Source organism: Alligator sinensis, unplaced genomic scaffold, assembly GCF_000455745.1.
Source record: "Alligator sinensis unplaced genomic scaffold, ASM45574v1 scaffold447_1, whole genome shotgun sequence".
NCBI lineage: Eukaryota > Metazoa > Chordata > Crocodylia > Alligatoridae > Alligator > Alligator sinensis.
In genome coordinates, this window is record NW_005842123.1 from 1,025,984 (window position 1) to 1,043,587 (window position 17,604).

A 17,604-nucleotide genomic window follows, 5' to 3' on the forward strand; every position below is an offset into this window, starting at 1 on the left:
TCAGCAGGGGTCCAATGTTGCCCCTGCTTTTCCTCCAGCTCCCCACATATCTGAAAAAGGACTTTTTATTGTCCTTGATGCTCAAAGCTAGCTGGAGTTCAGTTGCAGCCTTGGCTTTCCTGGTCTGCTCCCTACAGGACCGGACCAGTGCAGAATAATCCTCCTTGGAGGTGACTCCCATCCTCCATCCTTGCTGTATATAAATTGCTGTAATATAAGTTTGTATAATTGTTATAGTCTCTGTACATAAGTGCTCTTAAGTTAGGCTGAATATGAGAAAATCTTTCACACTAAAATTAACTTTTATTTCCTGCTGTTCTTCTATTTTGCTTGACCTACCAATATCTGGCCTTTACTGCTTCAGACTTAAGGCTGGCCTATGTTGATGTTTGTGCTGACTCCCCTCTGCCTTTTCACTGTCCGTTAGCCAGGGAAATTTCATTGGGGTGGTACACAGAAAACATCAGGGTTGTTCCTGCATTTCCTTCCAGGCCTGAAGATCAGTAAAGGAGAGCCATAAAGGGTTAGAAGTGAAAACCCCAGTATTCCAGCACGCTGGGGGTGGTACCAGATGTAACTATTAAAAAGAAAAAGTTATAACCCTAAACTGATATTATTTTAATGGCACAAAATTATGTAGGGACCAGAGCTAGCTCACCAGAGGCTCTGAAGTTTGTTGTCACAGAGCTAAGATTTTTTCACTGTGACATTGCATGGTAGCTTAATCCACTCTCTGAAAACATGGGCTTCCCATGACACTAGGCCATTGCCATGTGTGGCTCAGTGCGGTACTATGCCTGAGGAGTTTCTATATCAGTCTTTCTTATTTTTCCTCAAGGCTCAGCATTTAACCCTTTGGAAAATAACTTATTTCACAAGAAAATTTCTGTTTACTTTTTTACTAATTACTCATGAGATGCTCAAATTTGAACATGCCAACTGAGGTTAAAATTCCATATTCATAGTTAAATAGCTGCACATATCCTAATAGTTACACATCCTAACCTACTAAAATATCTATGGGAAGCTGGGCTAAGTGGAGAAAAAACCTGTAAAAGCTCCTACTGCTGAGGCTTTCTAGGGTTATTTTAGTTCACTGACTTTCCCCCATCTGCCTAGAATAACCAGGGGTTTCCTGAACAGTCCTCTGTGGGTTTTTTTTCCCTAAGGACTACATGGGCTTTAAAGGTACCTATACACAAGGAGGCTGCTCCGATGCACTGGAATTCCAACGCATCAGAGCAGACCCAGCATGGACCCAGAAGTGGACCAGAAGTACTTCCGATCCATTTCCAGGTCCACCCTTGAGCATGCGGGGGACTTGTGCCTCCTGGGTCTGGGCAGGGCACCCGCTGTCCCCCTGCAACCAATTGCTAAGCTGGAGGGGTGCGGGGGCCCCTGCACTTCCGTGGGACGCTCCATCCACTCCACCATCTCAGCACTCATGAGCCTCACCTGGTACCTTGAGGTACCTAGAAAAAACATATAAAGCTGTGTCTATGGCTGAATTGCTGATTCTCTGAATCGGAATTGAATCTTCAGATTCGGCTAAATCAAATCAGGACAGTGATCTGAATCAGCAAATCGAATCGCTGTTCCCTGAATCAGGCCAAATCCGAATCAAATACTGCCTGCTTCTCACACCCCTAGCAACTACTGCACTCCAGCAGCCTCCTGCATCTTGTGTATCAGCATTCCCACACTTAAAAATAATGGGAAGGGTGCTTGAATAACCTTTAAGCTCCAACAACCTTTGATTTAAGCGCTCCCACCGCCATTTTTAAGCATGTGGATGCTGATACACAAGGCGCAGCAGCACTTTAATTAGAGCGACTCTCAGAGCCGCTCCAATTAAAGTGCCAGCTCCCCCCCTCCCCAGAGCATGTGTAAAAGTCCCCCATGAGACTTGAGGATCCCAGGTCCCTTTCCACAGAGGCCTCACATCCTGACATTACAGTACCATGGCAGTGAGTTGCAAAGCTTAAATCCTGGCCCCAGAATTTTCCAGAGTGCTTCCAAAAAAAAAAAGCTCCAAAATTCTCTCTTAGGATAGGCAGGAGGCTGAGGATAATATGTTCCCACACCTCAGCCCACTCTTATCTAGCCCTGAATCTTCAAGGAGGACATGGTGTTCCAGAACAGATGCCACAACCATAACATGGGTCATAACATGGGTCAGCTCATGTGGTTTGGAATATTTCAGGAACAAGTTAGACTAATATTAAAGGTAACTATATGCAGAGTACTATAAAACTGCAGGAGGCCAGAATACAGGCCCCACCTATTTGTGTAGTCATTCTACTGTGTATGGGATTTTCAAAGCACTTAGCTCTGGAATTGTAGAACAGCAGGGTTGGAAAAGAACCTCTGGAGGTCATCTAGTCAGATTGCCTGCTCAAGGTAGGATTGTCCTTGGCTAATCATCCAAATCAAGTTTCAGTCTGACCTGCTCTTAAAAAATCCAAGGATGGAGATTCCACAGCCTCCCTCAGTAGTCTGTTTCAGTGCTTAACCACCCTCATAGTTAGAAAGTTTTTCCTTATCTCCAACCCAAATTTCCCCTTTTATAACTTGGGGTCATTTCCCCTAACCCTGTCCCCTTCAGCTACAGAGAGCCTGGCTCTGCTCCTGTTAAAAAACCACACCAAAACTCCATTGCTTTTACTGAAGTGAGAGTTAAGCCAATACTAGTTCTTTTGAAAATTCCATGCCTTGCCTTCCCATCTTTTATGATGTTGTTTGTCCAGTAGGTGGAGTGAACACATCAGTTTAGAGCCATGAACAATGAGGATCAGTTCAATTCCATGTACGTGAACATTTATTTCTCTTAGGAAACCTATACTTCTATGAACGAGATTGTTTAGATAACAAAGTGGAGCACTAGAAGAACATACAAATGAAAAATACAATGTTAAAAAGTACAACAAAGAGAAGATCAAGGTGGTTACGTTCAGAATAATGGAAACTGTCAGTGTTGTTTCTGTGGTATCATAGGATTCCAAGGTACTTCACTGGCCTTGAATTCCTAAATATATATATTCCCCAAAAAGATTCTCAGATATAAAGATGTAATAATATTTATCACATATGATGGCTTCATAGATTTCATAGACATTAGGGCTGGAACGGACCTTGAAGAGGAGCAGGAAGTTGGTTAGGGTCAAAGGATCCCAGCAAGATAAGCATTCAAGTGTTTCTTGAATGAGTCTAGAGTAGGTGCATGCACCACTTCTGGAGAGAGTGTATTCCAGGTCTTGGGGGCTCGGACAGTAAAGAAATTTTTTCTTATGGCCAGCCTAAAATGGTCTTGGAGGAGTTTATGACCGTTGGTCCTTGTTTTTCCTTGGGGTGCTCTGGTGACGAGACGTTCTCCCAGGTCCTGATGTACACCCCTTATGTACTTATAAGCAGCCACCAGGTCCTCCCTGAGCCTGCGCTTTTCCAGGCTGAAGAGTCCCATGGCTCTCAGCCTCTCTTCATAAGGCCTATTCTCTTGCCCTCTGATCATGTGCATGACTCTCCTCTGGACTCTCTCAAGCGTCTCAACATCCTTCTTGAATTGTGGAGCCCAAAACTGGATGCAGTACTCCAGCTGTGGGCTCACCAAGGCCGAGTACAGTGGGAGGATAGCATCCTGAGATTTACTTGAGAAGCATCTATGAATGCAAGCCAAAGCTTTGTTTGCTTTACCAGCTGCAACATCGCATTGGTGGCTAATGTTCATCTTGTGGTCAATCATGATCTCCAAGTTTCTTTCAGCAGTGATGGTAGCAAGCGTAGCACCGCTGAACCTATAAGTACGCTGCAGGGTTTTTTTCCCCAAGGTGGAGTACCTTACATTTATCGGTATTAAACGTCATCAGGTTTGTATCTGCCCACTTGCTAAGTTTATCCAAGTCACCCTGGATCACTAGCCTGTCCTCTGGTGTGGACTCTATGCCGCAAAGTTTAGTGTCGTCAGCGAACTTAGCCAGCACGCTTCTGACACCAATGCCCACATTGTTGATAAAGATGTTAAAGAGAACAGCTCCAAGGACAGAGCCTTGAGGGACACCACTGGTCATGGAGCACCATAATGGTTTGCTACCATCGACCACTACTCTCTGGGTCTGACCTCGGAGGCAATTTCCCAGCCAACGGACTGTGGTGTAGCTGAGGCCACATTTGGCCAATTTTTCCATGTGGAGGTCATGGGACACCAGACCAAAGACTTTTTTAAAGTCCAAATGTATGACGTCAATCTCTTCTCCCTTGTCCAGGTAATATGTCACCTGGTCGTAGAAGGAGATGAGATTGGTCAGGCAAGACCTACCCATGACAAACCCATGCTGGCTATCCCTCAGGATGTTGCCCTCAGCCAGCTTATTCAGAAGGGTCTCCTTGATAATTTTCTCCAGGATCTTACCAGGGATTGAGGTCAAGCTGATTGGCCTGTAATTCCAGGATCTACTTTCTGCCCTTTCTTGAAGATAGGTACCACATTAGCCTTCTTCCAGTCTTCAGGTACTTCACCTGAACGTCACGAGTTTTAGAATATTTTTGCTGATGGTTGGGCTATGACACCTGCTAGCTCCTTGAGTACTCTAGGGTATAATCTGTCAGGACCAGCTCACTTGAAGGTGCCCAGCCTCTCAAGGTGATCCTTTACTAGATCAACACTGATACTGGGTATAAATATGCCCAGCTTTGTTACACCTTACACCGTGAGCCACACATGTTGATAGGTGTTAGTGTTTGCTCAGGTTTGGAGCAGCAGGGGCCTGGAGGGCTGAAAGGTAAGGACTCCCCATGCTGGGCTTCCTCCTGTCATCTGGGACTCCCCTCCACCCGTGGGGTGCGTCCTGCCTCCCCCAACTCCCAGGACATTATTTACTTGTTGCTGCCTGCTCAGTCTGTCCCAGGGGAGCAGACAGGGAAAAGTTATACTGCCTGGCCGGCTGCTGCTCTTCTGTCCCAGAGAGTGGCTGTGCAGGTAGGTTAACCCTTCCCTGCCTGCTCCCCCTGGGACAGACAGCATGGGCCACCACAAGTAAGCAGGAGAAAGGCAGGGAGGCAGTGGGTGGGGATCTGGATGCTGGGGAAGGCAGGGGGTGGGAGGCAGTGGCCCTGATCTTGGCCAGTGGGGGAGGGGGACAGGTGGAGTATTTACAATAAGATGTAGCCTAGAGTGCCTGTACTTTAATGTAACATGAGCTGGGTAGCACAGATCGGAGAGAATCCTGCCCTGGAGTAGGTAACTTTGGGCTGCATAACAAGTGCTTAAAACCCGCTTCAGGAGTTAATATGCAGACAATCCAGGGGTTAAGAGCTCCAGGAGCTGCCCAAAATTACCATGTAACAGGGCCCTGAGAGGGAATGGATTCTATGGTCTAAATCTTTTCCCACTTAACACAAGTAGCTCCACTGATGAAAACTTGTGTGAGGAAATGTCCCCTAGTGTGAACAAGGGTTGCATCGTTTTAATCTGTGTAGCCAAATTGTACCAGATTTACAATGTGAGTATACACAGTAGTCTTATCATACTCTGATAATACTCTCAGGGAAATCAGAAAGAAGCTAATTCTCCGTAGTGCATCTACATGTTCATTAATGTGCCATACTTACTGCACATTAAGTTTAGTACTTGTATAACTAAGCATTAATTAATGCACAGTAACTGGTGCTACTGCACAGTAGCACCAACCACGGCTTTTTAGTGACAGTAACTGGGTGGTAGCCTAATACTACTGTGCAGTATTGTATTACAATAGTTTTTGCCTTGCACTCTACTGTGCAGTGTTATTAGGCTACTGGCCAGTTAGCATCTCGTGTAGACGCACCCAGTATGAACATATGAAGAAGGATAATGAAATCTGTCCTGTGGACCTGTTTACTAGAATAGTACGTGCAAAAAAAGCTACATTTAAAAGAACGTTATTGTTTTGCAAAGTGAAGTTCTCAAAAATAAGGAAGTACCAGAACTAAAGCTATTTGTGCAATTTTAATTCATCTCCCTTGTGCATCGTCATTTCGAGATCTTCCTGCAATCTCTAGCTGTCGTCTTACCCCTCTGGATTCCAGATAAGCTTATTCCTTCTCCTCCACACTATTGAGGGATCAACTATAGTAGAACTTGGAGTTGTTCTCAGTTTCCATGCCTGGAATTGCATCAACCCTAGAGACTTAAGAGGTGCAACTGCAGGAAAAGTCATGCTTGGTCCTTGCAAGCTTGCAACAGAGCAGGTCTAGTACAGTTAGAATCTTTAAAGTTATAATAACCTATGACTTGCAGAGGTGTATAGCTTTAAAAAGATACTAAAATGGATATTAAAACACACATCCCTAACCCTTGATGAGTTTCAAATACTGTTCCAAATCACATGGGCACTAGGGCTTCTCAGAAAAATGACTGTTTTATTCATGGTTCCAAAACCCAGTTCAGTATGAGGTAGACACAAGCATGGAAAATTTCAGCCGTGGAATAGAAATTTGGCAAAGTTACAGATAACTCCATAGGGCAGGGGTACTCACCTTCCAGCCCATGAGTTATATCTAGCCCACGGGTTGGGAAGCTTGGTGGCAGGAGAACAGTGGCAATTAATATTACCATCCCTTCTGCTGCCAACTTCCCAAGCCTCACCAGGCCAGATCTGGGCTGGGTCATACTCCCTCTCCCTGTGCAGCTGGCTCAGGTCTTGGCCATGCCCCTCAACTCCCTGTATGGCTGGGTCAGGGCCGGGTGACCCCTCGCTGCCCAACCCTACCCAACACAGCCGGATCAGACCCCTACCACACCTGCCCTGTGTGTCAGATCTGGCCCGTGGACACTGGCCCACAGAGCCAGAAGTTTGGGCACCACTGCCATAGGGCTATAACATGGTTACAGTGCTTCCTCTCCAATGATCGTAACTGGAAGGAGGAATGTGTTGTGATTGTGGCATGGTTTCACGTGTGTGTTTGACTGGCAGCTTTTGAGTGTGCAGTTATCGTAAGTATTATAGATGGCCTGAGAAATCAAGAGTGTTTACATTAGCAGTGAACTAGGCTTATTATGCAAATAAACACTGTCTAACAATCTTAATTGATAAGAGAGTATTATATTCAAAACTGGGCTAGAGTCCTTTGAAAGAATGTATTGTCCTTCTATCTGTAATCTAGCAAACTCGTCTGATCGAGTTTGGTTTCCCACCCATTAAAATAGCAAAGAAGGTATTTGTAATCAGCTTCATGAAAATATGGTGAAAATGAATTTAACCCTGGGTTGATTTTAAAAAACAAAACAAAACAAAAACCAAACAAATGAAACTCCAAAAAACCCTAATGAACTGAGTTCAAACACTGACACCTCTGTCTCATATGGTCCATATAATAAAATAAGTCTGATCCTTACAGATATATCTGCACCTCCTCCATTAGCTAATATTTTAGAATGGTTAGCGTTGTTGCCTGAATGTTATATACCATTCAAGTCAATAAATAAATCTCATTCTAGACTTTGTCAAGGTCCTAGAAGTATTTAAGATGTTCTGTAAACCATCCAAAACTCTTTCTTTTCCCTTTATACAACCCGTGCACAAAAGGATTGCCAGGTAACAGTGGTGCTTAGCTTTTTTTAATCAATTGCTTTTAAAACACTGTGTATAATAATTTTTCCTTATACCTCTTTTTGTCTAAGGTTGGAGATGAGATAGTTCGGATAAATGGCTACTCCATCTCTTCATGCACTCATGAGGAAGTAATAAATCTTATCCGCACAAAGAAAATTGTGTCCATAAAAGTAAGACGTAAGTAATACAAAATGCATGTACTGTCAGTGTAAAAACCATAGCAAAGTGCCATGTAGCTAATTGATGGTCTGTGGAAAGTGTTATCTGACTTACATTTTTTATTTTTGCAGATGTTGGCATGATACCTGTCAAAAGGTAAACACAGGCAGTCTATTTTCTAAATTCATATCCGTACAAATTAAATTGTATGTTTCCAGGTACCCTCTACAATCTCTAAATAATTCTCTAAAAACCTCCATTAATACACTTGGAAAGTTTATAAACATCTACTTTACAGATGACTAAACTGATATCTACTTGTTTGTGTTTGATACTTTTCATTTCCAGTCTGAAGTGAGCCAGTGTGTTTCTGAATTATCTGTGGAGTTTATCTGGGACTCTTATAAATTATATCAATAAATTCATTTAATGAAGAGCTCCACTTCCTTTGCAGGGATATCAGCTTTTACTATTTTTTCAGAGGTAGCAGTTATTGAAATTTTTCAAATTTTGATTATTGGTCTATGCTCATTGTTATCAAAATGTTGAATCTCAATAGAAATCAAATTAAAATGTTTTATGAGAATTTTCCTGTTGTATACTTGGGTGGGTAAAACAGGTATAAGGGCATGAACTGATAAAGATTTTTGGCTTTCAAATTTTTTTTTAAAAAAACAAGCAAAACTTTTCCCAGAAATGGTTTATGTTCCTTTTTTTACGGACCAGCTTTACTGTTATAATTAACTACATGCTTGCCTGGTATCATTTAGGATATCTTACTACCTAACTTTAAAACAATATAAATTTTTATGAGTATTATTTATTTGTAAGTTTAAAATAGGAGGTTATTTGGAGGTCAGTTTTAATATCAGATTCTCAATGCATGTTAAAGATGGTTTCCCTATTAAATATAAATATTTTATTTTTACTTCCAGCTCTACAGATGAACCTCTTAAGTGGCAATATGTGGATCAGTTTGTGTCAGATGCTGGGGTGAGGCACCTTATGTAATGAACCTTCTAGGAAAACGTTTAGAGAAATTGAAATCACATCTTCCCCTGTGCTTATAGGAATGATTGCTTCTATTTGTACAGTACAATATGTATGTACTAGCAAATTACCCACCAAGAATGCTGGGGGAGGGGGTCAGGCCGGGATGGAGTACTGCCACCTAGCACCCCATGGCACTGCCACCTCCCAAGAGCAGGCGGGGGAAGCTTTCCCCACCATCCCCTCTGCCAGCACCCCCCACCGCCACTGCCTCTGAGTGATGGCCTCGACCTCCCTGTCCCCAGCCCTGCTCCTTGGCAGTGACGGCGGCGGTGGGTGGTGGCAGTGTGGCCCTTGCCTCACTCCCCTCCCCCCTCCCCCTCCCCCCTGCTCTGTCCCTACCATCATGGCAACACTCCATCCCCGCTGTCATCCTTGACAGGCAGTTTGCTAGATGATGGAGGGGACAGAAGGGACGGAGGGGCAGATGAGGCCAGTGCTCTGCCACCACCACCCTGTGCCGCCACTGCCTCCAGGGAGTAGGCCCGTTCCATCCTTTCTATCCCCGTGGTCATGGTGGAGCTCCGCCGTGTGTCTGTCTGTGCGGAGCACTCTGATTGGTTGTTTCAATAAGCATTGCGATTGGTTGTGTAGACAACCAATCAGTATGCTCCAAGAGCATTAAGGCAGACACACAGAGGGATAGACTAAGCCCTTTATAGATGAAGAATGTATGTAATCCAGAAGAAATAGTTATCACTAGACTATTTAGAAACAAAAATGTGTTATAGAAAGGAAATGACTTTTACTCATGAAAATAAAAATTGGTTCTTTTGCTTAGATTTGATAATTCAGCAAGCTATTTTATATTGCTAAAAGTAACTTTTTTAACAGGTTACTTGGTGTAGCCAGGCTGTTCAGTTAAAGTTTAAAATTCTAAGAGTGAATGTGAATGACTTTTAACCTCTTTAGCATCATAGAGGGGTTTCAAAGCAGCAGTAAATTACATTTATACTTACTGAGCACTTCTACACAAGACATTTACTGCAGAGTAGACTAATTGGTCCCTCAGTTAACATCCTGCATCTACATATGCAGCCCTATTAAGCTGGGATTACAGAAGAAAGAATCAGTTAAAAAAAAAAAAAAAAAAAGGTAACAAGCATTTTCCAAATACTTTTAAGTAATTTTTTTGTCAGGGGATCAATATCTGATTTGTTTTTCTTCTGTCCTTCCTTCAACTTTTCTCCACTTCTTTCATGAGATGTGGCTCAGTCCTTTTGATGATCCTTCCAATAATAAAAGGCTAAATTCAGTTCTGGCTCAACTGTTCTGAAGTTAGCTGTACTTGTTCCACTTTTATATTGGAACCAGATGACATCACCTTTAAACATATAGGCTACGGACAGAAATTACACATAAACCAGTATAAGTGATTGGAAACTGGTTCAAATCTGTAACCACAGGAGTTCAGTGGACATTAACTGCTTCAAAAATGGCCCAAACCAGTTTTAGATAAACCTGGATGGATGTAGTATCAGACTTAACTGACTTAGGTTAAATTGGTTTATTGAACTTCTGTCCCAGAGCCCCTCCAGATTCAAGTTAACGCACAGTCCCCCAACATCCCAGGATGCTTTGCACCTCCACTGCAAACCACTCCTCACAGGGTGGGCTCGCCTTAGCCCAAGCTGCCTGCTCCAGGAGAGCAGAGGGGCATGCTCTAGCACCCCCTAGCTTCCAGCCTGGGCCAATGTAGGCGTGTGGCTGTATTTCCAGAATCAAAAGTGAATGTCTATTCACTTGCTTATTGGTTCAATCTAAACAGTTTAGACTAACCTACAAAGATTGAATAGATTCAGCCTTGGGCTTTTGACTGTCTGTACTTAGCCATAGAGTGTAATTCTGAGTTGTTTCAGTCAGCAGTGACTTAACTACAGTAAAGATTTCACTCATGGCCTTTTTTCTTTTGATTCAGGAAGGAAAAGGCAGCATGGCAGGACTTACTTCATCTGGAGGAAGAGACAGTAAAGAGAAGAAAGTCTTCATTAGTTTGATTGGTACGAAGGGTATGGGATGCAGGTAGGTAGACTTAATATGCTTTGCAAGAAGCATGAGTAAATTTGGAGTGAGGAAATCCAAGGCAGTTATTACTAATATTTACATTTGTGTGTTATCAGGAAATGTATTTTCCTAATATGAGATAATATTTGTTACTAAAGTATTCCCCTATCTTTGTCATTGTGCTATTTAAACACAAGTGAGATGTCAGTGTAGGTGCCTACATGCTGAATTCTTGCAGTCGAGCTCTTAGCATCAAAATAATAAAAAAAATGTATTACAAGTGTGGCTGGGTCCTACTAGAGCCAGGACTACTGATTTGCTGATAATCCTTAATAGCTATCCTATTTGGAGGCAGACCTCCAGACAGCACACCCTGTCCCTTTAGGGGTGTCTCTAAAGAGAAATCAACTCCTTGAGACCAGATATAAAACAATATAACAGTCAGTTGGTAAAATAAGTATCATGATAATACAGAAATTCCTCATTTTCTCCACAAGGTGAATTTAAACTGAAGTAATTTTTTTTTTTAGTGAATCTTTATGTATAGACTAGCCATTGGATAGGCAAGTAGCAACCTGTGATTGGATTAGTACAGGCACAGTTTGAAGCAACTCTCTCCAGGGATCCTGGTTTTCTCTGATTTAAAAAAATCCCCAATTTTCAGTTAAAAAAAGTAACCCCAAATGCACATTTTCCCATGATTTAAATGAAACACCACTAATATATAGATACATATATATCAGTGTTTCGTATATACGGGTTAGTAAAAGCCTGAGCATTGAATGAAAAGCATATAACGTGAGCATATAATCAGTATGCTTTTTACATTTTCAGTTTAGTGTAATCCAAGAGCCAGTTCCCTTGATGTTGTAGATCATTGTAGCTTCATTGACTTCTGTGAAGGTACACAGCTCCTAAGGATCTAGTCCAAAATGTTTTTATTAATGATGATAATTTTTTATTCAAGTAGTTATCATTGTGAAGGCTCCTTATCCTGCAAAACAGACACCTTGAAAAGGAGAGGGGCTATTCAGTTCCACAGCACTTAAAGCATTCTGTACTTAATGAGCATTGTTTACATTAAAGCTGGATATGTGAATCCCTCCATAAGCATGTGGCAAGGGTTTTTTCATTATATCTTTTATTGGATCAGCTGTAAATTAGCTGTAATGTAACTGTCTAACACCTCTCCCAACTATAGAGTGGGTCCAATAAAAGGTATCCCCAAAAAATCCTTGCCTCTTGTGTATTTCCTGGGCCACCATGGCTGCAACATCACTCCAACCATAAGCATATAGCTTTTTTTTCAGTCCAAAAGCTATGCACTTAGAGTACATTCTGTATTCTAGTGACGATGACATTAAATCCAGTGGGGCAAATCCTTGGCTGGTATTATTGATACAGCCTCCCTGACTTTATTGTAGATCTTCTCCCATCATGTTTTCCTCAATCATTAAGTAACACAGGAAACAAGTAGGCAGATTTGCCTAAATTAGAGGTGAAGAGCACTCCAACAAGTATGGCATTTTCCTTGTATTGTGTTATCCTATAACGTTGTTTGTCTTTTCTGTTAATTTCAGCATTTCCAGCGGTCCAACGCAAAAACCAGGCATCTTTATTAGCAACGTTAAGCCAGGTTCTCTTTCTGCAGAAGTGGGGTTAGAGGTGAGTATATTCTGCTCCAGATAAGATCTTGTTTTGCAATTATTTCTTATGATCTTTTTCAGAAGCCAAAAATGCCATGCAAAACGGTAAAGAATGAAGTGAGTGTCATTCATTATTTTTAATTGTTTCTTTTAGGTTGGTGATCAGATTGTTGAAGTAAACGGAATGGATTTTTCAAAAGTGGATCACAAAGAGGTAGGGAAAATAATTTTGTTTTAATTTAATTCAAATGTATTTTGTGTATAGAAAGTCTCTAACATTAAAGTGTACACTGTACCTTACACTGCCCACCCCCAAAGCATGCATGCCCTGTAGATGCCATTTAGCAAGGGATGGCCGTATGAACGAATGCTGCATAAAAGATGTAGACACTGAACTCCCGTTGACTCTAAGCAGATCTCTTTGAAAATCCAAGCCTCACTCACCTTCCACTCACTCTTCAAGAAAGAGAGAGGAGATGAAACTGTTTAGCGTAGCAAAAAGAAGATGGATATGTGACTTGATTGTGATACTTAATTAGATTAATAGGGAGAAAGTACTGGGTACAAAAGGACTAATTCAGGAGAGAGAGTCTGAATGAAAACGAATAGTTATAAGGTAAAGCTAGACAAATACAAATTAGCGATAAGGCAGAAATATAGTGATTAACCATTGGAACAAAGGGAGAATCCATCAGTTCCCGCTATCTTGATGTCTTCATATCTGTCAAACAGAACTTTTGGAGTTCAGTATAGGGATAACTGGATGAAGTAGCCTGGTCTGTGATATACAAGAAGTCAGATTAAGTGATCTAATGGCTCTTTCAGGACTTGAAACTATGAATACAGAAACCCTTCTACTTATTCTGTGTCTGTCATCTTTATATATCAAACTGATTTTTTTTTCACTTTCTTTTGCAGGCTGTGAGAGTGTTAAGAAGCAGTCGTACGCTGACTATCTCTGTAGTAGCAGGAGCTGTAAGTAATAAGCGTATCAAAACAGAAGTTTTATACAAAAGTTTTAAATAGGTCCTGTAGGTAAGAATTAGTAAAGCAGTCTTTGTTTCAGGATAGTTCATATTCCATTTGTTGAGTCTTTAACCTAAAATCTAATGAAGGCAGTGAGTCTTTCTGTGAAGTCATTGGTCTTTAGGGTACAGACAGAAGTGACAGTTTTCACCTGATCTGGACACAGTAAACAGCCTATAGCTGTGACCAAACACAAGTGCACGGCTGCAGACAGCTTAAAAAATGGACAGTCAGGTGAAAATCTGATCCCTCATTGCATGAGGTATCAGATAAAGATGTTCAAAATGAACATCTTCTGTAACTTGTGTTTGCACTGCCTTCCAGCCTGTCTCTGTTTTCAGAATGGGACGGGGGAAAGAGAGCAGAGGGAGTTCAGTCGGGGGGTTTTTTCAGTCCCCCCGGATGGTGGGGCGGTTGTATTGGAGCCCTGCGCATCCCCAGGGTCGGGGGCAGGGTCCAATTCACCCATCCCACCCTTCAGCCCCAGCTGGGGAGCCCCAAGAATGAGCTCCCTCTGTTGCCTTTCCCTCTCCCATTCTGAAAACAGCCAGAATTGGTACAGAGCCATGGCCACTGGTATAGGAACCTGGCTGTATGCTCCCAGCCTAAAGCTAGATTCCCCTCCCCCTGGAACCAACAGTGAACTTCTGTTTGGTCTGGGATAATGTAACTCAGGATGCTTGGCAGAAATTGTTCTGGGTTACAACTGGGAGCTGCACTTCTGTCTGCAAATCATATCTATAATCTTAATCCGGGTTTGCAGGCAGAGACAATAGCTAAAACTCTGAACTGAGGTAGTGGCAAGACACCGGGTCAAGTTCTACAGTCAGTTGTACCAGTGTCAGCCAACTGATATCAATCACTCTGATTCTTCTTTCATTGGTATAAATCACAAATATCTACACTGAAATCAGTCATATTGTACTGGTCCACTGGAGAGAAGATTCAGACTCCTATGGACTGAATTTTCTAGTTCACTTACAGCTGTTTTGTAGGCCTGTGCAAAGCGGCTAGTATTCGCTTGAGATTCAGATTCAGCCAATTCAGAGGTAGTGATTCAATTTGTTGATTCGAATCACTGTCCCAAATTGATTCGACCGAATCTGATTTGAAGATTCAGCCATCGCCAAATTAGCTGAATCTCCAAATCAAACAGGCCCCACCCCCACCTGCTCTCCCAGCCCGGTCAATGGCTGCCCCGCCCGGCCCCAGCCTCCTGGCTCTTTATTAAAAAAGCCCCCACTTACTGGCTGCTGCCAGGTGGGAGGAAGGGGGGCGATTCCCACTGCCCCGTGCTGCATGGGGGGCTCTGTCATGAGCCCCTATCCCCCATCCACTTTCCCAGCATCCCAGCTGTTTAAAAAAAAACAACCAAAAGCCCCCACTTACCGGCTCATGCCAGATGGGGGCACAATCCCCACTCCACCCCTTATGGCTGTCCCACCTGGCCCCACCTCCTGGCTCTTTAAAAAAAACAAAAAACTCTGACTCACCGATTCCTGCCAGGCTGGGGGGGCTATCCCTGCTGCCCCATGCTGTGTGGGGGGCTTTGCCATGAGCCCCCATCCCCTACTCTCTCTGGGAGAGTAGGCAGGGGTCGGGGGTGCCCAGGGGGGCTGGGAGAGCAGGCAGGGGATGGGGCCTGGCGGGGTCCCCCCATGGTCCCTTCCCCTCTCCCCCCTCCCCCACCACCTCCTACTTACCAGCAAGGAGTCCAGGTCCAGCTCCCTGGTGGTGGTGAGCAGGGACTGCCCGAATCTACGAAGATCTCTGAATCTTTTCCGAATCGATTCAGACCTTTTTATTGTTCTTTTGATCCAATTCGGATTTGAAGATTTAGCTGCCGAATTGGACCGAATCTCCTCCGAATTGAATCAGCACCCGAAACTTCACACACTGCTACTGGTTTGTGCTGCTCCAGAGGAAAGAGCTGTAGCAGAATAAGGCCTCTTCCTGTGTCTCAAAGACTCCAGTGTGATCTGGAAAGCCTAAGGTCCTAGGGTCAAGTGGCTCCCTTGACCTGCTGGCCCTCAAGAAGCATACCCACCTTTGAAAAACAGAATACGGATCCTACACTTCGGAAAAGCAGAGTTTTCTCACTCAGAGAACTGATGGGCAGGATCCCCTGGAAGGCCAGTCTGAGGTAGAAAGGAGTCCAGGAGAGCTAGTTATACTTTAAAGCAGGGGTGGGCAAAATGCGGCCCGCAGGCCGGATGCAGCGCACCAGACCATTCTATTTGGCCCACAAGGCCACTAAAAAATGTAGAAAATTAATATTTATCTGCCCCTGGCTGCTTGTCACATGGCCCTCAATGGCTTGCCAAAACTTAGTAAGCAGCCCTGTGCCTGAAATAATTGCCTGCCCCTGCTTTAAAGAAACCTTACTGAGGGCACAGGAATTAACCACGCCCAGGAGGGGGAGGCCTGCCTCCTTCCCATGCTCTTTGCCTGTGGAGCCTGTAGCTGTCTATTCCAGTGCTTTCCCCCTTAGGATCTGGGGCTTGTGCCCCACCTTGCCCATCCTTACTTACGCTCTGCCACAACTTCCCCACTCCATGAATATCCCATCTTTCTCTTGATGCACTCTGTGCATTATGGGTGAAAGAGAAGCTGCAGTAAGTGCATCACAGCTTTTTCAAACTTCCCACTTTCAAAGAGTTCTCCAAACTACAGATAGTTGCTGGCTGTTTTTGCCTAGGATCTATCAATTGTGAGCGTGAATGGAGTGGAGAATACAGTTCTCCTAAACAAGTACTTTTTAGTTGAAACAATACAAATCCGTTTTGACTAGGTTTTTACTGTTCAAAAGGTCTGAAGAATCAGTTCCGTTGTGTTTTCTCTGATAACTTTAGATGAAAATGTTCCATACCATTTAACAGAAAAGTAAGTTCAAACAAGAACTGGGAAAACAAAATAGCTAAGATGTGGTGATTGGTCTAAATTCTGCAACACTTCTGCCCCTCTTAATTCCTTGTTCACTCGCACTGAATGTAGATGCTGACATTTGCCCATCCACTCGCTCACAGCACCTCTGATGCTGCCTTCTGCTGTTGCCATTAGCTTTAGTAGGAACTGAGGTTGCACAGCTCACAGGAGGTGCACAGCACACCTCCACATTGAGTTTCAAGTCATTTAAAATGACTGTAGCAGGGATGTAGTGATCATGACCGTTTGGTTCCAGTGGTATAGATGTGACTAGGAAGAAACAATGGGAGGAAGCTCTACAAATATACAACTTCCCTAGCAGCTTCAGAATGATTTGTTAGGGGAGCTAAGTGCACTATAATTTTTGTGATTTCTGTTTTAATGGATGGATTGCAGGGAAAAGAGCTTTTCATGACTGAAGAAGAGCGGCAGAGAGAGGAGCGCCTTCATGAACTGGAGCGTCAGGAATTAATGCATCAAAAGCGGCTTGCATTAGAGACAAATAAAATCTTCAAAGAACAGCAAGAGAAAGAGAAGCTGTAAGTACTTTAGAGGAAGGGGTTATAATTCACTGAGCTTTGACTTAAAAATGGCAATTATGACCAGGAAAAAAATGTGAGAAGACTCTAAATTCATGTTAACTTTTTCTTGCTTCTAGAAGATTTTCTCCTTCCAATTTCCTTCTCCCTCAGCCCTGTGGACATTTTGGAACTTCAAAGCTAAAGTCATTCAAGGGTATGGCTACACTACAGTCTGCAGAGTGGTGTACAGATACTTAGGGTTCCTAAGCAAGCCCAACTACTGCAGGCGGTTCAGGCACAGAAATAAAAAGCTCTGCTTGGGCTAATTTACCCAGCTTCTCAGCAGACTGCAATGTAGATGTGCCTGAAACATATCGCCTCCATGTCCGAGGAAGGTACCAATGACATCTATATAAAACCATTCGATAACAAATAAGAACCACCCTTGTCTTGCACTTATCACACCTGAATCTCAATCCTTCACCTATTGTGGGGGGAGAGAGCCAGCAGCAGTTGAGAGTGCATATGAAGTTTCTAGCTGTGATCCCTTCTTGGCAGTGAGGATATATAGCAAGAGGAGCTGGGAAAAGACTGGAATCTAGCATGCAGGAGAGAGATAGGGGAAGGGGTAGGTTAGTAGAGTCAGAAATGGTGGCAAAAGAAAACCACAGCAGGTGGAAGTATGTT

General features: G+C 43.2%; 1 protein-coding gene across 1 annotated transcript in view; it reads left to right on the forward strand.

The window, feature by feature from the left end:
• USH1C (USH1 protein network component harmonin) overlaps positions 1-17,604 on the forward strand; it is a 99,064-nt gene that overhangs the window by 21,643 nt on the left and 59,817 nt on the right. Inside the window, exons 6-13 of the mRNA XM_025205632.1 lie at positions 7,655-7,763; positions 7,877-7,901; positions 8,681-8,738; positions 10,714-10,817; positions 12,380-12,464; positions 12,600-12,659; positions 13,364-13,420; positions 16,793-16,935. Coding sequence (XP_025061417.1) covers positions 7,655-7,763; positions 7,877-7,901; positions 8,681-8,738; positions 10,714-10,817; positions 12,380-12,464; positions 12,600-12,659; positions 13,364-13,420; positions 16,793-16,935 — 641 coding nt within the window. The remainder of the gene's footprint in view (positions 1-7,654; positions 7,764-7,876; positions 7,902-8,680; positions 8,739-10,713; positions 10,818-12,379; positions 12,465-12,599; positions 12,660-13,363; positions 13,421-16,792; positions 16,936-17,604) is intronic.